Source organism: Bubalus kerabau, chromosome 2, assembly GCF_029407905.1.
Source record: "Bubalus kerabau isolate K-KA32 ecotype Philippines breed swamp buffalo chromosome 2, PCC_UOA_SB_1v2, whole genome shotgun sequence".
In the NCBI taxonomy this organism is placed as follows: domain Eukaryota; kingdom Metazoa; phylum Chordata; class Mammalia; order Artiodactyla; family Bovidae; genus Bubalus; species Bubalus kerabau.
In genome coordinates, this window is record NC_073625.1 from 120522816 (window position 1) to 120544582 (window position 21767).

Sequence of the window (21767 nt, forward strand, 5' to 3'; positions counted from 1 at the left end):
AAAGACTAATAGAGTTTTGCCAAGAAAGTGCACTGGTCATAACAAACACCCTCTTCCAACAACACAAGAGAAGACTCTATTCATGGACATCACCAGATGGTCAACACCAAAATCAGACTGATTATATTCTTTGCAGCCAAAGATGGAGACGCTCTATACAGTCAGCAAAAACAAGACCAGGAGCTGACTGTGGCTCAGACCATGAACTCCTTATTGCCAAATTCAGACTGAAATTGAAGAAAGTAGGGAAAACCACTAGACCATTCAGGTATGACCTAAATCAGATCCCTTATGACTATACAGTGGAAGTGAGAAATAGATTTAAGGGCCTAGATCTGATAGATAGAGTGCCTGATGAGCTATGGAATGAGGTTCGTGACATTGTATAGGAGACAGGGATCAAGACCATCCCCATGGAAAAGAAAGGCAAAAAAGCAAAATGACTGTCTGGGGAGGCCTTACAAATAGCTGTGAAAAGAAGAGAAGTGAAAAGCAAAGGAGAAAAGGAAAGATATAAACATCTGAATGCAGAGTTCCAAAGAATAGCAAGAAGAGATAAGAAAGCCTTCTTCAGTGATCAATGCAAAGAAATAAAGGAAAACAACAGAATGGGAAAGACTAGGGATCTCTTCAAGAAAATCAGAGATACCAAGGGAATATTTCATGCAAAGATGGGCTCGATAAAGGACAGAAATGGTATGGACCTAACAGAAGCAGAAGATATTAAGAAGAGATGGCAAGAATACACAGAAGAACTGTACAAAAAAGATCTTCACGACCCAGATAATCATGATGGTGTGATCACTGACCTAGAGCCAGACATCCTGGAATGTGAAGTCAAGTGGGCCGTAGAAAGCATCACTACAAACAAAGCTAGTGGAGGTGATGGAATTCCAGTTGAGCTATTTCAAATCCTGAAAGATGATGCTGTGAAAGTGCTGCACTCAATATGCCAGCAAATTTGGAAAACTCAGCAGTGGCCACAGGACTGGAAAAGGTCAGTTTTCATTCCAATCCCAAAGAAAAGCAATGCCAAAGAATGCTCAAACTACCACACAATTGCACTCATCTCACACGCTAGTAAAATAATGCTCAAAATTCTCCAAGCCAGGCTTCAGCAATACCTGAACCGTGAACTTCCTGATGTTCAAGCTGGTTTTAGAAAAGGCAGAGGAACCAGAGATCAAATTGCCAACATCCGCTGGATCATAGAAAAAGCAAGAGAGTTCCAGAAAAACATCTATTTCTGCTTTCTTGACTATGCCAAAGCCTTTGACTGTGTGGATCACAATAAACTGTGGAAAATTCTGAAAGAGATGGGAATACCAGACCACCTGATCTGCCTCTTGAGAAATTTGTATACAGGTCAGGAAGCAACAGTTAGAACTGGACATGGAACAACAGACTGGTTCCAAATAGCAAAAGGAGTTTGTCAAGGCTGTATATTGTCACCCTGTTTATTTAACTTATATGCAGAGTACATCATGAGAAACGCTGGACTGGAGGAAGCCCAAGCTGGAATTAAGATTGCCTGGAGAAATCAATAACCTCAGATATGCAGATGACACCACCCTTATGGCAAAAAGTGAAGAGGAACTCAAAAGCCTCTTGATGAAAGTGAAAGTGGAGAGTGATAAAGTTGGCTTAAAGCTCAACATTCAGAAAACAAAGATCATGCCATCTGGTCCCATCACTTCATGGCAAATAGATGGGGAAACAGTGGAAACAGTGTCAGACTTTATTTTTCTGGGCTCCAAAATCACTGCAGATGGTGACTGCAGCCATGAAATTAAAAGACGCTTACTCCTTGGAAGGAAAGTTATGACTACCTAGACAGCATATTCAAAAGCAGAGACATTACTTTGCCAACAAAGTCAAGTCTAGTCAAGGCTATGGTTTTTCCTGTGGTCATGTACGAATCTGAGAGTTGGACTGTGAAGAAGGCTGAGTGCCGAAGAATTAATGCTTTTGAAGTGTGGTGTTGGAGAAGACTCTTGAGAGTCCCTTGGACTGCAAGGAGATCCAACCAGTCCATTCTAAAGGAGATCAGCCCTGGGATTTCTTTGGAAGGAATGATGCTAAAGCTGAAACTCCAGTACTTTGGCCACCTCATGCGAAGAGTTGACTCATTGGAAAAGACTCTGATGCTGGAAGGTACAGGGGGCAAGAGGAGAAGGGGACGACAGAGGATGAGATGGCTGGATGGCATCACTGACTCAATGGACGTCAGTCTGGGTGAACTCCGGGAGTTTGTGATGGACAGGGAGGCCTGGCGTGCTGCGATTCATGGGGTTGCAAAGAGTCGGACATGACTGAGGGACTGATGTGATCTGATCTGATCTGAGTAACTGACATCCATACACAGCCTTCCAGGGAGGCTCCGGTTGGTCTGGCATTGCACTCACCTCTGGCTGATGGCCTAAGAGTCAGTTTAGGTGACTTTGTGGATCACATCCTCTCTCACCTCTGTTTTCTCATTCCCTGAGTTATCCTTGGAGATGCTTCCTCCACTTCTCCAGGCTGCTTCCATTCTCTCCACTTTGTCAGGGTCTTACCTCAATGAATCCCACTTCAAGTGAATTTGTTTAGCTGATGTACTCAGAAAAGTGTTTTGTTTTGTTTCTTTAATGACAGCTTTCTTATTAGTCATCAATACTCATCAAACTCATACTATAGTAATGAGTACTATTCAAAGTGATAAGTAAAATAAGCATAAAGTAACTTAAAATAACCATATAAAATAGATACTGTTCTTACCTCTGCCTTTAGATGAGGAAAAGGGGGTTAAACAGGCTGAATAACTCAAAAGTGGTAGCACCAGAATTCCAAATAGAGCAGTATGAGTCCAGTCTGCAGAATTATTCAATATGAAAATCCACCAGTTCATAGAAGAGGTGATGGTTGTTCCACATGCAATCAAAATACAACCTAAGTATTCAGAGGCTCTTACAATGGAAACCCCTTACAGATCAAATTCCGCTTTGCTTTTTACAGACAGAGCAACAGAGACACAGGAAGGGGAGTAACCTGTTTGTGGTGTCATTGGTTTTCTTCAGTCTAATCATGCATCTTCCAGAAATGAAGTCTCCGATCCTTAGCTTTAGCCTGTGAAACAGTGGCTGTGCATCATTTTTCCTGGGATTGAAATAGCATTAAGCTAATGAGCATACTTGCTGCTCTGAATAGGGAGTTGAGTGAGGTAGGGGTTGAAATAGGAAAGTAGGAGCTTGGAAAGTAGACTTGAGTCTTTCCCAGAGTCAGTTTGACTGTGGCAGCAGGTTCAGCATTTACTGTATTGAGATCAGGTGGTTTTCAGGATATGGACTATCTAATATTTAAATACTGACTTTAAATTTACAGCAATCAGTGAAGCTGCACAACCTCGTGGAGGATCACAACAAAGTCCAGGTCAAGATCACTGTAAAAGGCAAAGGTAAGTGATGTGTTTTGCTTTCATCAGCATCCTAGTATTTGGAGTGGAGTTGGTCTCATTTGTTTTGATGATAAGTCAAGGAGGAAGTCTTTTTTGATTATACTGAGGACTGAGGCTGGGCAAAGCAAACAAGTCATCATAGATTGAAAATTTGAGGCAGCAAGGTCATAAGAATGCTGACTTGTACCTGCAGGATACTGAGAGTGAGTCCCTTGTTGAATTCTGTACCTTAGGTGCATGGCATGCCTCACCCTGACCCCAGCCCTGATTGAACTGTTTCTACTCAATGTCTGGTTTATTTCAAATCCCCTCTGTACTCCATATTTCACTCATTGGAATGTTACTGGGTAAGCCTTCTTAAGGCTTTTTGATTTGCTAACTAACCATCTCAAACAGACCCAGCAGCATATATTTGTATCTGTTATATGGAAACCAGACCTGTATAAGGCTTATGGATGGCTGGATGGACAGTGGGCATTTGCTCCGAGTTACCTGGGCTGAGGTGACCATGGCTCTCAGCAAGAAGTGAGGAGCTGTACTCCAGAGCAGTGGAAGTTGTCTGGAGTGTTTACATGGGCCCTGATCCAAGTACTGAGTGTGCTATAGGGGGTCAGGAACCCAGCTAAAGGATGTAAGCAGACACAAAGAGGCACTCTTCCATGGACCAATGCCCTTTAAGGGTCTCCTGTGGACAGAGTGCTGTCCCAGGTACTAGGATCAAGATGGGATCTTATTGCTGAGCGAATCCTTTCCTAAGACCCAGACACCAATTCCCTAATCCTAGTTTTCTGGGAATCTGCAATTGAGTGGAAAGAGGCTGGAGCAGGTGAGCATGCAGGGTAGTTCTTGACCAAAAAGTTGATAAGAGTTCTCAGCTGTTTTTATTGTTAAGTAAAAACATGAAAATTTCATCTAATCATAAAAATGTTGCTCCTGTATAGGTTTGCAAGAGCTGGAATCCCGTCTCTTGGTTCCCGGAGATGTTCTTATTCTTCCAGGAAAGCTTTCATTGCCTTGCGATGCTGTTCTGATTGATGGAAGTTGCGTGGTGAATGAAGGCATGCTCACAGGTAGGCAGTTGTCATGGAGCTTCCTCTTTCTTTCCTTCAAACAACCAGGCCCAGTGAGCAAAGCAGATCAGCATACACTTACCTGCTTTATGGACACAACTTAGTGACTGAACAACAACAAAGGTATTGAGAGATAGATGGGGAAGACACATCCAGGCTATTCATGTGAATGAAAACAATATATGTAGATAAGGAATATTTAAAAATATCAGAATGAAAACCACAATACATATGAAACTAGAAGAAAAGATTGATACAACTTGGAATTAATTAATTACCCCATGAGTGAGATGAATAAGATGCTTTGAGTTTAGAGGTGGGTGAGAAGATCCTATTTATTTGATGCACCATCTCTTTATAAATATGAGGATGGTTTATACACCTGTTTGAACAAAACACAGACTAAAACCGTCAGCTCACAATTGACAGGGCATAGGGATTTTATCCAGCTCTGTATTCTGTAGATGGAAAACTGAGCCCGTTTTCAGTGGGAGAAAGATTGAGTTGGGTCTTCCAGAAAGGCAGTAAAACAGTTCTGCTCTTTAGAATCGTGTTTCCAGTTGCTCTTGCTGAGCATAAAGCTGGTTTTCTAGTTGCGGCTTGAACTGTCCTTGTCCTCATTTGTGTATGGTCCGTTTGAATTTGTGTGATTAGTAAGGCACTATCTATAACCTATTCTTTAAGCCAAAAAAAAAAAAAAAGAAGAAGAAGAAGAAAATACACAGGGCATCTTAATTAAAGAAGAAAAAAACCATATGGAAACATGAAAAAGAAATTATTGGTCTTTTGTGTTTACAGTTGGTGCATTTTTCTGTTCCCAAATAGTGTAAGACAAGGAAAAGAAAAAACACATGCACAAACCTTTTTAACATCACCTAAACATAAAGAGAGTCATTCTCTAATTCCTAAATTGTTCAACAGAAGCATATTTCCCATTAAAGATGAGCCTGCTTGATTTAAAACTGAGACAAGAAAATGCAGTAAACATAAATATGTGCAGTATAATTACAAAATACCCCTTTAATGTGTTAAGATCTAACTGCCTTGTAATGGTGGTGTTGAGGATTTGCATCCTGATCATATCTCTCATCCAGAATGTTGCCATAGTACCTCAAGTACAAACCTCACACCCAAGATAACCATGCTCTTCACTCAGAGGCAACAACTATCTCTCATTTCCAATAGCCTGACAACCAAGAACAGTGTCTCTGAAGGCAACAGAGAGCGTGGCAGTGAGACTAGAGAGAAGACACACAGCAGGGTTTACTCCCCCGGGTCTTCTGACCTGGAGGATCATGCTTGCCTGCTTCTTAGGAAAACTCAGAAAGTCCCAGAGAAGCAGCAAACGCAAAAATGCCACCTTTTAACAAATGTGCAAAGTTGACCTAAAATGACCTCAAATGGTCAGTGGCTTTTCTGAGGGCCTGTTTCAGGAAAAACAAAGTCATCAGTATTAATATCTATGCAGCCTAAGTATTGATAAAGTCAACTTTAGAGATAAACACATAAAAGAGAAATATAGCCATCTCTTTCTCATTAATTTTTTGAAATAGACCTCAGTACCAGCATGCTTTGAATATTTTATTACATAGCTTGCCTAGATCCTCCCACTTACTATGTATTCCTGGGAAGGATCCTGATGGAGTAATTAGATTAAGGTTAGATTCCTGAAACTGCAACTGTATTTCTTGAGTATGTGTTCACAAATGTGACTCAGGTAATATCCTCCATGTGCAAAGATAGTCCTTTACATATACAGAAGTCTTTATGTAAGAAGAGTAGCAAATATTCCTAGCATCTCTATAGCAATTTATACTTTCATAAACAACTTTTATATCTCACTTCATTGTAACATAAAACAAATTAGACTAGGCGCTATTATAATACCCAATTTACAGACAGGGAAACTGAGGTGAAGAGACTAAGGCTGCTCAGCTAATGAGTGAAAGGGTCCGAGTTAGAGGTGGATTGGCTTCCAGGCATGAGGGACCATAGGAGTGAATACAATGATTCTAGGATGGGTATAGGTACTGTTTTTTTTGTTTTGTGTCTCCTTGCCTTTTCCTTTCTCAGGATTAGTCCCATTTATAGCACATGCGCATTGCAGAATTTTCCTTAGCATCATCTTAACCTCATCCTCTTGTCATAAACTCCACTAGGCAAAAAGCTCAACTTTATTTTATACCTACACTTCATTTTAATTTTGGCTTCAAATTTGGCCATTCTTGAAAGTGTGTGGTGTGAAGCATCTGATATAAGTCAGGTATCCCAGCAGTCAGCAGGAGCTCCCCAGCAGTTAGCAGGAGCCCCGCCCCCACGCCCCCCATTCTAGTCTGGCTACAGAAGTTGTGCCAGGTACTGGGGAGAGGCCTCTGGTCTAGGACACGCTCCTCTCTGTGGTTGCCTCATGCCACTCAGAGCTCGGGGAATGTCGGGGACCTATCTACCAGGAAATGAGGCACACCCCAGTGACATTTGCTCTCAGTTTCCACAAACTTCTAGAATGTTTCCATGTCCTAGTTTGGTTCGGGCCCCTTCTCTCATAGACATACAATATCCAAGCTCTCTTTAGACTTTCTTCCAATTCCTACTCTTTGGATTTTTATTTGGCAAGAAAAGTAGTAAAAGAAAGACATGATGAACAGAAAAGCTTTTTTCCTACTCCCAGGTGGTCTCTAAAATTTATGGTAAATTTATGAGTGACTTTTGAAACTCAAAAGCCAGTCCCTTGCTCTTTTCTTGTGCCTCCTGAGACAGTGATCCCCTTCAAGATTTAGCTCTTCCTGAAGGGTCCAGAGGAAAAAGGGAGTACTATGGGGAGAAATTTTTTCCTGGTAGCAATAGCTGATTTTTCTTAGCTCTCATAAGTATTAGGTGTTATGCTAGCATTTTACACATGTTTTTTCATTCAATGCACAACTCTGCAAAGTGAGAGAATCTGAGGTCCTGAGAGGGTAATTTATTTGCCTAAGGTTACACAGCTTGAAAGTGGTAGAGCTGAAATTAGAATTCATTTGTTTATTCGTTCATTCATTCATTCCACAAATGTTTATTAGCCCCCACTATGGAGCAGGCGCTCTACTAGGTGCTGGGGAGACAGCATTGAACAGGCAGATTTCTGCCCTCATGGAGCGGACTCTAGTGGGAGGACAGAAAACATGCAGGCAGATAAATGACATAAATTCCCAATAACAGGAAGTTTTATGAAGGAAATAAAATACTTAAATCCAGCCATTTTGTCCCCAGAGCCTACGCTTGCAACTACTGTTCCCTGTTCTCTTAGGGATAATTATGAGGGGGAGGGGTAACTTTCACTCTGCCACAGTCCCTCACCCTCCCTCTGCTCATTAGAATTACTGATCTATTTGAATTGTATGTGCAGAATCAGGTAGTGGTCTGAGCTGGACACAGAAATTCCCCTAAAAGGTTATTTCATATTTATATCCTGTCAGACAAGCTTGTAGTCAGTGGAGAGATCAGATCTTCTCCTCTCTTCCTGTTTTCCTTTCTTCTTCTCTCTCACTCCTGTCTTTCTTTCATTTATTCACTCATTCATCCATTTATTCAATAAAGTTTCAGAGATGCCTGCTATGTGCCAGCACTGAACTGTGTGCTGGAATCAACAAGAGAAATGAGAAAGGGTCCCTGCCCTCAAGTAGTTTATAATCTGATGGTCCCAGAAGTATAAATAAACAAGGACCTGACCTTTCAAAACCCTGTCACCATGTAGAGACATCTGGCTCATTGTGGACAAAGGAGGGAGTTTCAATTTCACAGCAGCCAGGATCTTCGGGTCTCAGAAGCCAAGTGAACAGTTGGCTGTGAGTGTCTTTCCTTCTGAAAAACTCTCCAGCCTACATAGATATCCAAACTTTTGTTTGGAGAATCCATCCTTTCCTGGGATTCCCTGGGAAAATGCTGAATATAAAAATTTTAAATGTCAAAGTCCTTGTCTTCTGATATTACCTAGATCACCAGAAAGAACCTAAACTTGTGTAACTATAATCAGTATAACTGTATTTCCAAGTAGGAAATATAACATTATCTTGCTAATTGAATAGCAAAAATCTGATGACAGTTTCAACCGATTCTAGTGCTTTTTAAATCTATGAGCCCAGAAGTGTTATTGGCCTTTTTATTTTGTCTCTGAAGCTTATTCTTTTTGAACTCCGAGCTGATTTTCTTTGTATCTGAGATATCTGGTTGTACATCCATTAGGGAAAGTAGAGGAAGAATATTGGCAAAGAATGGGAGTCAGTAATAGAAAACATCCACGGCCTGGTTTAGCTGAAGTCTCTGTAGAGTGATAACAGCCATGGATGCTCAGATGGTGGTGCCTCGGACAACCTAGCAGGAGCGTTTGAGGCTTATTAGCAATGGCAACTGAAAAGGATGAAGGATTTTTGAGAAAAGAATGACATAATAAAAGAAGCCTCTGTTAGGATTCATCTGGAAATGGTTTGTGAAGACTGAAAGGGGGGACTGGAGGGGAGGAACAATTAGGAGAATGGGAGATAAGAGAAAATAGATATGTTAGTCTCTGACCCAGTTCCTGGCACAGGGCTCTTGAAACACTTGTAAATTCCTACTTGATAAAAGCACTAGGAGCGTCTCTTGCTCTAATGAGGCCGCTGTTAGTGGATACCTGGATGGCTCTTGGATGGGGGCTGGTCCCCAGAAAGACCAAACCATGATTAGAAACTTGGAATTTTCAACCTCAACCCCCATTCTCTATAGAGGGAAGAAAGGCTGGAAATGGAGTTGATAATTAATCTTATCTACATGAGGAAGCTTCCATAAAATCCTAATAGTATGGGGTTCAAAGAGCTTCCAGGTGAATGAGCACACCCACATACCAGGAATATGATGCACCCCAACTCCAGGGGGACAGAAGTTCCTGTGCTCAGAACTCTCCCAGACCGTTCCCCAGGTATCCCTTCACCTGGTTGTCCATCTGTGTCCTTTATAATACTCTATAATAAACAGCTAAATGTAAGTAGGCATTTCCCTGAATTCTGTGAGCTGCTTTATAAAATTAACTGAATCCAAGGAAGGGATCATGGGAACCTCAGATTTATGGGTCATGTTTTAGAAGCACAGATGACAAACTGGATTTGCAACTTGCATCTGAATGGGGTGGGAACAGTCTTACAGGACCAAACCCTTAACCTGTGGAATGTGACACTATCTGCAGGTGGATGGTATCAAAATAGAATTTAATTGAGTTAAATTATAGAACAATCAGCTGATGTCACAGAATTGCATATTGTGGAGGAAAAACCCCTACACATCTGGTGTCAGAAGCTTTGTGAGTACAGTAGGGTGTGAGACTAAAGACAAAACACATAAGGAAGGACTGGGGATTTTCCTAATTCAGGACTTCAAAGTTGAGATGTTTATTTATAAAAAAGATTGATTAGTTCCATTGTAGCCTCAAATTACCCAGAGGACATGTTTGCATTTCAGAGAGCTAAACAAATCACAGCTAATCCATTGTTAATGCAACCACCAAGAACCAAACAATGATTGCCATTTAAGCCACTGGGATCTAGATGCAAGAGTCCAGGAATGACACTCAGAGGAAGGTACGTTAGGACTTGGAAAATCATTCTGTGAAAAGGCAGATTATGGAAAGAGGAGGAATCAAAATGGTTCTGAGACTGTAAATCTGTGATTCAGCAACAAGGTAAGACCTTAAGAGAAACCGAAATTTAAAGAGGAAATTTAGGGCTAAAGATATTGATACAGATTTTAGAAATGTTGAGTTCCAGAGGCTAGTAGAATATCCAGGTTGAGATGAACAGCCAACAACCGAGAAGCACCAAACAAGGGCCCAGGAGAGAGGAAAGATGGAGCTAGGCATTACTGGGATATCTTTTTAGACATGCCAATTAATGGAAGTACAGCTGAGGTCATCCAGAAAGAGGAAGAGGAAACAGAGGTCCTATCTTGTTACATTAATTTCTATTTCACTGCAAGCTCCAAAAAAGATCATGAAGAATATTTTTTTCTTCGAGATTTGAGATGTAATTAACATACAGCACTGTATAAATGTAAGGTATATAGCATGACTTGACTTACATAATGAAATGATTACAAGTTCAGTGAACATCCATCATCTCACAAAAAACAAATAAATAAAAAAGAAATTTAAAAAATTTCTTATGATGAGAACCCTTCGGATTTATTCTTACAACAAATTTCATATATAGCATGCAACAGTAAAGGTCATATTCAGTGTTAATCATATTTATCATGTTTACATTACATCCCTATTACTTATTTATCTTACTGAGAAGCTGGTACCTTTTGACAATCTTCATCCGTTTCCCTCTCCTTCCACTCCAGCATGAAGAGTACTGAGAATATTGTACAGATTTTCTGCAGGCATCATTTTTCACCCATCTCTGTACTTCCAGGGCTGCTTTCCTCTACCCCAAACTCAACATTCCAAACACCCTCAACTGCCATTAATACCCAGAGCACACCATGCTCTTTCTCTTAGATCTCCTAAAAATGCTCTCTCCTCCTCCTTAAGCTGACTGAGCTTATTGCCTTTCAATTGTCACCTATTACTTGCACACAAAATCTTTCCTGATCTTCCTTTTGGGTTGGATCTTCAGATCACCTGGTTCTGCTACCAAAATATTTACCACACTGTCAATTTAATTAATTATTTACTGATATTTATGGGCCTGGCTCCCTGAGCTTTAGGAGGTCAGAATTTCTGTCTTATTCATTATTATGTTGCCAGCATCTAAAGCAATGCCTGGTATGGAATAAGCACTTAGACACATTTGCCAAATCAATGGATGAATGGACAGATAAACAAGTGAATAAGAGGCAAGTAATAATAACTAATAATAACATGCTTTGTAGCTTCTTCATGCCTAGAATAGTGCTGGGCTTAAAGAAAACTTAGGAAAATGATTAAGTGGCAACTCCTTTCTCTAAAATGGGATGCTTTTTAAATAAAAAACAGTAAACCATACTGGCCAGGTATGGGAAAGATAGGCAACTCTTAAACAAATATTTGAAATATAATCAAGTATACCACTGCTTGCATCACTAATATCCTTAAGAATGAATAGTCATCTGACTTTTGAGATAGGAATGAACAAACAGATTAACTGTGGTTTCTATCCTTTCTTGAAACTGGTGAATACCAGCTCTAAATTACTACCCAAGTTCACACAAAATCAAAAAAATACCATCTTCTTTAGGAGAAAGTATACCTGTTACAAAGACACCCCTGCCCCATGCAGAGAACACCACAGCCTGGAAATCCCACAGCTTGGAAGATTATCGGAAGCACGTCCTTTTCTGTGGAACAGAAGTTATTCAGGTCAAGCCCTCTGGGCAGGGGTCAGTAAGAGCAGTCGTTTTGCAAACAGGTCAGTAGATTCCATTTTTGTAAACATCATCTATGATTAGAGGTGGGGGAGCTGGGTTAGGGAAATCTTGTTTACAATTATGGAGTTTGTCACATTCTGGTTTCCCATGAAATGCTTATTATTCCAGGTTGCTGCCATTTCCAACTGAACTGTTCATTGTGAATACTGTTGTTTGTGATGAAGTGCATACGGGGATGAAGTACACTTCCTCAAAGGCAAAACTGTGTTCTTGGGTTTACTATGAGTCCATAGACTTCTGCTCTTTTCACTCTGTACTTCCTCTAAGTGATTACCAAGAAAATAGTTTCAACCATGATCACTTGAGAAATTTTTCTTTAAGAGTCATATGCCAGGCTGTTATCTCAAGGTTTTTACTGGATGCCTTCAACAGGTCCAAAGATTCTTCAAAGTCAAGGCATCTACAAGGGGACTCATACTCCTCTAGTGCCTCTTTCTGTAGCCATCATCACCATCTAGCAAGTTTCTTCATATTGTCTTTACTCCTCATTTTCTCTGCTACCAAACAGGGCACCACATCCTACGGATTCTGCAAATACCTCCTGCATCCTGTCTCCCTCCCTCTTCTTCATCCTCATAGTTGGTGTTATCTAAGTTATCATTTCATGTCTAAATTATTACAGAAGAAATATTTATTTGAAAGTATCCCTTTAATTTTTCACCTTAAATATTGTTTTTTTATGCCTTGCTCAATTTTTCTCTAACCTATTCCTCAATCTGTCACCAAGTCACACTTCTAAAACATAGTTTGGAGCGATTCATAAATACCATGCTCAAGAGTGTTTCAAGACGACCCATATTAGTCCCATTCTTTCACATGACATTACATGATCAATACCTTCCATGATCTGGTCTCAGCTCTGTATTTACCCATGACCTGTATTTCTGCCCCCCACATATTCATAGACCCAAAATATATCTTGCATTTTGATATTTCTATGCTTTAGTTTAGTCCATGATTCAACTGTTCTACCTAGTTTTTTAATACAAATATCAAGGTTTGAGGGGCTTTTATGCTCAAAGTAGTCAGTGGACATGAGAATATCCCTCAAGCTGCTGCCTAAGAAAAAGCTAATGGGTGTAGATCATGAAAACTCCTGATCTAAGCTTGTAAAATGCTAAAGCAACAGGTTAGAGAAAATTTGGCTGTTTTCCTTCAAAGTCTACAAAGCCATGTTTGAGGAGAGCAGATGTTCATCAAGAAGTGGGATTAAAGCACGCTTGGAAATGGCAACCCACTCCAGTTCTCTTGCCTGAAAAATTCCATGGATGGAGGAATCTCGTAGGCTACAGTCCATGGGGTTGCAAAGAGTCAGACACGACTGAACGATTTCACTTTCACTATACTTACAATACTGATTCATGTCTGGAATATATAGTAGTCAATCTTTTTGCCAGTACTTTAGAGGTGAATGAGTATCTACTAAGTGCTATGCATAGAGGGCTAAAGAAAAACAAATGTGAGATACTCTTTGCCCTCAAAGAAGATTATGATTTGATACAAGAGACAGATGGATTTATAGCCTACAAAACACAGTGCATAGAGGGATGTCATACAACCAAGTTGGTTTTTATCCTTTCTTAAAACTGGCAAATACCAGCTGTAAATTACAGACAGAGGGAGAAATTACTTTGATTATGAAATATGGGAGTAGAATTCTGGAAATACTTATTTGAAGAGATGGTATTTTGAGCCAAACCTGATAAAAGGGAAGGATTTAACCAATCACATCAGAGAGCTGGAAAAATAGGCTAATTTGTATCTAAGAAACATAAAAGAAGGAATGCATGGAGGTCTCTGGGACCAGGGAGCAGGGACTAGGGATAAGCCTAGTGAGGCAGGAGACCTCAAATGCTATGCCTACAAATTTGAACTGTATTCTAAAATGTGTGTGGTCTGGAAGGTTTTTGAATTTAAGAATAACATGACCAGAGGCATATAAAATTACTTGGCCTTGTGCTTTACTTTTCTCTTAATTTTCCATTACTTTCAACACATACTTTTCTTTAAGTCTTCTTCTCTCAGCATCTCTTGTTCTCTGGTCATTGCCTTCATCAGCTCCTTGGTCTTTTTCTCAGCCCCGTATATGAAGTAGGGGTTACATTGTTTGAGCCACTGAAGCACTGACCCCCAGAGCAAGAGAAATTGAGAAGGGCTAAGTGAACACCATTTATTATTCCTGGCAATTTGGAAGAATAATAAATGTAAAACTGTTAGGTCACAACAATGCTGTTTTAATTCCATATTCAAATGACTCTATTAACTAATTCTTAATTCAATGCAAACCATTTTTTTCTTTTAGGGGAAAATGTATTAAAGGACCTTACACCACTTGTGATTATCTTCATGTAGGTTACAATACAGCCAAAGGGGACTTGGTGAGATCCATCCTCTACCCCCGGCCTCTGAACTTCAAACTGTACAATGATGCCTTCAAGTTCATAGTGTCCCTGGCCTTCCTTGGAATCATGGGTTTTTTCTATGCCCTTGGTGTATACATGTACCATGGAGTAAGTACTTGGGGGTAGGGCTTTTTAATAGGATAACTTTCTCAAGGAACTTAACCTAACTAAAGGGTTAGAATCAATGTCATCCAATAGAGCATTCTAGAACAATGAAAATGTTCTATATCTCTACACTGGTCAACTTGCTAGCCATTAACTATGTGTTCACTGAGCACTTGAAATGTGTTGGTGTAATAAAGGAAATAAATTTTCAATTTTTAAAAATTAAAATAGCCACATGTGATTAGTGGAAATTATATTGGAAGGTGTAGCTATTAAAAGTTGTGAGGTTCACAGCTCCTTTCACCACCTGGATGGGAGTGAAAAGTTATTTCATGTGTGGCATTTGTTACATCCAAGCCCAGAGGAATACATGTTCCCTCAGAGGAAATACATGCTTCTCAATCATTATAGGATGGGGAAGATTTGGTCTTAAGATTAGAAAGCAGTAAGGATATACACATTTGAATGACAAAAATGCAAAGGAAGAAAAACACAAAGGAATTCTGGAACTAGCAAGCAGTTATGAGATGAATCTAATAAGGTAGGATTAGATCAGATTAAAGGGGATATTGAATGCCACGCCTAGACATTTGGACTATTTGAAAGTGTTGATGTATTTGAGTGTGTACATTGTCAAGGGAATACTCAACACACCATGCAGTCAATGAGCTGCCCTGTGTTCTTGTTAGGTTCTGAGATGGAATTGAATGTCTGGTTGTACAGAGCTGTGTACTGTATGGATCCCCACTTCCCTTTATAAGCTTCACGATATCTGTTTTGTTTGGATGTCTCTCTGAATAGTTGTGATGGCTGTGCAGGAAAGAATTGTCACAAATAACCCATGACGTCCTTTCTGGTCCTAAGAATCTGATTCTGCTATGAACTTTGCGGTCTCTTCTATAAAACATGCTGGGATCTTAGCAGTGTGGGCTTATAGGGGAGAATAAAACATTGTGAATAGAAGGATCCACACACAGGTATGAAACTGGGCAAGAGTGGACTCTAAAATGCCCAAACTGATGGCATTGGTGATGGCATAGAGAAGTGTGAGTGTTGAGTGTGGGAGAGGCAAAGGCAGTCATGAGAATTTTTAGGCAATGTCATGTTCAAACCTGAGCTCTGCATAGTCATTGCAATCTGAAATAAACTCTCAGAGAGCATTTCTAGGAGGAAGGACGTTAGAGGAGGCCAGGGCACATGCGCACCAGTAGAATAGAGTCTGGAAAGAGTGAGGCAGAAAGTCAAAATCAGTGGGGCTGGAATTTGAGGCGTGTGCCAGTTTCATCTGGGAAACATGAGCTTTGAGCAGGAAAACAAGCAAAAGCCCTCTCCTATGGGCCAGGAAGCCCTGGTGGTGATAGCATATGATAGTTTCTTGGGCAAGACTCAATGTCCAATACATACCAAAGCAGCATTCTCATTGCACATCCCATCGTCTTGTAGGTCTGGACCTGCGGACCTTTGGGCTGCTTCTGTCTGCACTGGCTCAGCATTAGGCAGGGCTGAGTCTCCCGGGTTAAAGCTCCTCTTTGGCTGGGGTTGGAAAAATCCGGAAATGATGGATTTCATGATAAACTAGAATTGGCCTGAAGATGTGCCAAGTAGCCATTGTTACTAAACTTGAATCTGTTTCCAATACTGAGAAGAGAACTTTATGGCTAAAATCAAGGTAATTTCATAAAAACCTAGGCAAGGTTGTAGAGGGAAAGCCATTCGTTAACAGAGCATGGGAAAATTATGCAGCCTATGATTTGACCTCGGCCCTGCCTTTATTAGTCCTGTGATCCTCGCTAGATTTCCTGGAATCCTGATTCTGTGAGACTTGGCTTGGTAATATGACATATCAGTCACACATTTGTGCCCTCCCTCTAGATGAACAGATTAGGGATTATATCCTCACCATTTAACCAGCATGTGGCCTTAGCAAAGTTGTTTACTTTTTTAAGTCTCAGTTTCCTCTTCTATTAAATGGAAGAAATAACAGTACTTACATTGCAAGGTGGTTGTGAGGAGTAAATAGTGTGTGTACACAGTGCTTGTTCCAGGGTGTGTATCCAGTGAGAACAAGCTAGTTTTATTATTGGCTTACCCAGAGCAGTGAATATATGCTGAGATCTTGGCAGAATCCTGGTTCTAGTTTTCATCGGGCTTCCAGGCACTCCACGCATGTGTTGAGCACCTTATCTGTGTCAGAAGGTGCTAGGCTCTGTATCTGGTGATGAATAAGATGAATTCCAAGGTGACTTCAAAGATGAACGAGGCGCAGCTGCTGTGCAGGAGAAGTTTGTAGAACTGTTGAGAAAGCAACAGTCAGGCCATGTGTGAACTATTACAACTCAAGTCTAGTCCCAGTGACCAGGGGTCCAGAGGGTGTGCAAATGCCTGATGGGCAAAGAAGGGGTGGCCCTCTGGGTGGACAGAAGGCTGAGTGGAGAGAATCCGGGTCAGGAAGGGCAGGAGGGTGTGGGGTGGGGGTCCAAGGTGTCATTTCCTCTACAGTGGGTGACAATTTGTTGATTTCTTAGACTCGGCCTGGAGAATACTCAGTCCAACCAAGACAGCTGGCTCATGATGACTATTCTGAGCTTCCAGAACTCCATTGGTGTGACAGGAGATGGAGCCAGGAAGGGTGTGTGTGCTTTCTGCCAAGCTAACCTGTGTGTCCGTCCCTCCCCAGGCCTCTCTACAAGACACCATGGCCATGGCCCTGCTCCTCCTCACCGTGGTGGTCCCTCCTGTGCTGCCAGCTGCCCTGACCACAGGCATCGTGTACGCACAGAGGAGGCTGAAGAAAAGGAGAATCTTCTGCATCTCCCCACAGCGGATCAATATGTGTGGGCAAATCAACCTTGTGTGCTTTGACAAAGTATGAGCTCAACTCCCCAGGTTGGAGGTTAATGATTTTGGGACATAGCTGAGCCAGGAAGGGCCTCAGAGACTAGCCCAGCACCCTCCTGGGACAAATGGGAACATGGAGGCCATGAAGGTCACACACGGAGCTGGTGTGAGAGCATGTTCTAGAAGCCCCCTCTCCTGAGTCCTGAGGAAGTGGTTTAGTCATCACATCAAGCATTTCTTTCTTTTTTTTTTTCTTTTTTTTCTTCTCATGGTCTTTCTTTTTGTCTTATTCTTCTGGGACCCCTATGATTCGAATGTTGTAGCGTTTAATATTGTCCTGGAGGTCTCTGAGATTGTCCTCATTTCTTTTAGTTCGTTTTTCTTTTATCCTCTCTGATTCATTTATTTCTACCATTCTATCTTCTAACTCACTAATCCTATCTTCTGCCTCTGTTATTCTACTATTTGTTGCCTCCAGAGTGTTTTTAACTTCATTTATTGCATTATTCATTATATATTGACTCTTTTTTATTTCTTCTAGGTCCTTGTTAAACCTTTCTTGCATCTTCTCAATCCTTGTCTCCAGGCTATTTATCTGTGATTCCATTTTGATTTCAAGATTTTGGATCAATTTCACTATCATTTGGAATTCTTTATCAGGTAGATTCCCTATCTCTTCCTCTTTTGTTTGGATTGGTGGGCATTTATCCTGTTCCTTTATCTGCTGGGTATTCCTCTGTCTCTTCATCTTGTTTAAATTGCTGAGTTTGGGGTGTCCTTTCTGTATTCTGGCAGTTTGTGGAGTTCTCTTTATTGTGGCGTTTCCTCACTGTGTGTGGGTTTGTACAGGTGGCTTGTCAAGGTTTCCTGGTTAGGGAAGCTTGTGTCGGTGTTCTGGTGGGTGAAGCTGTATTTCTTATCTCTGGAGTGCAATGAAGTGTCCAGTAATGAGTTATGAGATGTCTATGGTTTTGGGGTGACTTTGGGCAGCCTGTATCTTGAAGCTCAGGGCTGTGTTCCTTTGTTGCTGGAGAATTTGCTTGGTATGTCTTGCCCTGGAACTTGTTGGCCCTTGTGTGGTGCTTGGTTTCAGTGTAGGTATGGAGGCGTTTGATGAGCTCCTGTCAATTAATGTTCCTTGGAGTCAGGAGTTCCCTGGAGTCAGGGTTTGGACTTAAGCCTCCTGCTTCCAGTTATTGATCTTATTTTTACAGTGGTTTCAAAACTTCTCCTTCTATACAGCACCATTGATAAAACATCTACGTTAAAGATGAAAAGTTTCTCTACCGTGAGGGTCACCCAGAGAGGTTCACAGTGTTACATGGAGAAGAGAAGAGAGAGGAGGGAGTTAGAGGTGACCCGAATGAGATGAGGTGGAATCAATAGAGGAGAGAGTGGGCTAGCTAGTAATCTCTTCCTTATGTGCACTCCACAACTGGACCACTCAGAGTTGTTCATGGAGTTATACAGAGAAGAGAAGAAGGAGGAAGGTGACAGAGGTGGCCAGGAGGATAAAAGGGGGAATGAAAAGGAGGGAGACAGATCCAGCCAGTAATCAGTTCCCTAAGTGTTCTCCCCATCTGGAACACACAGAAATTCACAGAGTTGGGTAGAGTAGAGAGGGGTTAGGGAGGAGATGCAGGTGACCTGGTAGAGAAAAAGGGGAGTCCAAAGGGAGAGAGAGCAGTCAAGCCAGTAATCTCGCTCCCTAGTGAAAAATAGGTACTGAAGATTGGGTTCTTAAAGGTACAAAATTGGTAACAAATACATTAAAGCAAAAATTAAAAATCTAGAGTAGAGTTTGGAATTTCAAAAATACGATGTTAAAGAAAAGAAGAAGGAAAAGAAAGAGAGAAAAAACGAACAAACAAAAACAAACAAGGTCGCGAAAATTATAAAGAGAATATAGGTACAAAATTGATGACTAATACCAAAAAGCAAAAGTTAAAAATCTAGAGTAGAGTTTGGAATTTCAGATATACAATGTTATATAAAAAAAGAAGAGAAACAGAAACAGAAAAAAAAAAAGTCAAAGAAATTATAAAAAAAACTACAGGTACAAAATTGATAACAAATACCAAAAAGCTAAAATTAAAAATCTAGAATAGAGTTTGGAATTTCAAAAATACAATGTTAAAGAAAAGAAGAAGAAGGAAAAAAAAAACACAAGGTCAAAAAATTATAAAAAATATATATATGAAGTTTGCTGTAAAAAAAAAAAAAAAAAAATAGGGCCTTTTTTTTTTTCAAAGTAATAGGTTATAAAAGTGAAACTTAAAGGAATAATAGAGGACTTAAAATTTTTTTTTAAAAAATTAAAAAAAAAAAAGAAAGAAAGAATGATCGTAAAAATAGTAAAAATATATCTAGGACTTTCTCTGGTTTTGTTGTGAGTATTGTGGGTTCAGTTCATTTTTGGCTAGTTCCTTGGTCCGACTTGTATTTCTCAAGATCTATAGGCCCCTTCCTATGTATTCAGTAGTAACCACAGGGTTTTAATCTATTGCCTGTAGCTTCCAAGGCGGTTCCCTCTGTTATAGCTTCTACTGTTTGCTGGTCTCTTCAGTGTCTGGTTTCCGCCCTGACACAAAGGGGATGGTGGAGGATACTTTTTTTTGTTGTTTTTTAGGCTCACTTGTTCAGTCGCGCTGTTGGGACGGAGGGAGGGATGCTGCAAATAACACTGGCATGTGCTCGCAGTGCCTCAGCCAAACTGGGTCTGCCCCCACTCACGGGGCGTGTAGCCTCCCTGCCCACACTTCTCAGGCTCTAGGTTGCTCCGCCGGGAACCATCCGTGGCTGGCCCTGGGCTGCCTGTACCTCCCAGGTCCAAGCCGCTCAGGTTCAGGCACTTGGGTAGTCCTCAGAGGCGCAGACTCGGGTGGGCCTGCGTTTTGTGCCCTTCCCAGGTCCGAGCAGCTCAGGTGATGAGGTGTTTGGCGAGCGCGATTGCTGCGACTTATCGCCTCCCCGCCGCTCATTTATCTAGGTGTACAACCGGAGCACCTTCTCAGGCAGATGTTGACCATCCAGACCGCCAAGAAGTTTTAGTTAGCAAAGAAGCCTGCTTACAGTTTTATAGATAATGTCTCTCTGGGGCTGCAATTGCCCCCTTTCGGTTCTGGCTGCCTGTCACCAGAGGGGGAAGGTCTGCAGCTGGCTATCTCTGTTCAGACCTTTGTTACGTGCGCGGGCTTGGTGGTGTCTTAAGTTAGGGCTGGCTTTTCGCATGGTAGATATCCCACAGTCTGGTTTACTAGCCCAAATTATTTCACTCAGATAGCGCTCAGGGTATTCAGGCCAGGTCCTTACCCTAAGCGATGCAGCCCGCTCGCGCCTCCCTGCTCAGCCCCTGCTTGCTAATGGCGGATGCAGGCGTCTGCGCTGCTTCTCCGCTAGGGGAGTTACCGTAGGGCTCGCAATCTGCGGGTTTTAATTGTTTATTTATTTTTCCTCCCTGTTATGTTGCCCTCAGTGCTTCCAAAGCTCAGCACAGATTCGGCAGTGAGAAGGTTTCCTGGTGTTTGGAAACTTCTCTCTTTTTAAGACTCCCTTCCTGGGACGGAACTCCATCCCTCCCTCTTTTGTCTCTTTTTTTGTCTTTTATATTTTTTCCTACCTCCTTCCGAAGACTTGGGTTGCTTTTCTGGGTGCCTGATGTCCTCTGCTGGCCTTTAGAAGTTGTTTTGTGGAATTTACTCTGCGTTTAAATGTTCTTTTGATGAATTTGTGGGGGAGAAAGTGTTCTCCCCGTCCTACTCCTCTGCCATCTTGGCTCCTCCTCCCACATCAAGCATTTCTTTCCTGTCAAATTTAATATTTCCGTGCCTGTTTCGGGTTTCAAAACAATTTCTTACTGTAATCACTTTTATGAATGACTGGCTTTTTTCAGGCAAAAAATAATATGAGGAACATTTCTGTTCCCTTGGTGCTTTGTCCAGAGCTTAAGGGAGCATATTCACTTCTCCTCCGCTGCTTCTTTTCAGGAACTGGAAAGCAGGGGCTGTGACCTGTGTTACACACTCTGGTCCCTCTTTTCCCCTTTGCTTCCCAGAATGTTGAGCCTCAGGACTGGGGCAGATTGTCTGTGCTTAGGGCCTGGAAAGGTGGCAGAAGGGAAGTATGTTCGGAGGAGGGGACAGCTGTTCTGGGACAGGTCCCAGGACCCCTCTCTGTGGCTCCTCTCGGGGACCAGGCAGGGCTGCAGTATCAATCACCTCACCCGGCTACCCAGTTTACCAGCTCTAAGGCAGGGGTCTGGTCTGTTCCCTCCATGTCTTAACTTTGTCTTCATGAGAATAAATGATGAAGGCTTTGCTGCTTTTTAGAGAACTGATGTTGGCAGAGAGCCCCATTAATGAGATGTTCCAGGCTCTTGAGAAGCTCATGAGCTAGTTGAGGAAGAAGGTAACAGGGAAACATAGATGATGAAAAGACAGTGAAATGCATGCTAAATAAGTATGAGCCAAACACTGGGGTGTGGTTACCTGCCTCAGGTGGGAGTCA

At 41.5% G+C, this 21767-nt stretch overlaps 1 protein-coding gene across 1 annotated transcript in view; it reads left to right on the top strand.

The window, feature by feature from the left end:
• The window catches only part of ATP13A5 (ATPase 13A5), a 143418-nt gene that overhangs the window by 68659 nt on the left and 52992 nt on the right, over window positions 1-21767 (top strand). The window contains exons 8-12 of the mRNA XM_055570096.1: window positions 3361-3433; window positions 4375-4503; window positions 11727-11897; window positions 14269-14426; window positions 17101-17289. Coding sequence (XP_055426071.1) covers window positions 3361-3433; window positions 4375-4503; window positions 11727-11897; window positions 14269-14426; window positions 17101-17289 — 720 coding nt within the window. The remainder of the gene's footprint in view (window positions 1-3360; window positions 3434-4374; window positions 4504-11726; window positions 11898-14268; window positions 14427-17100; window positions 17290-21767) is intronic.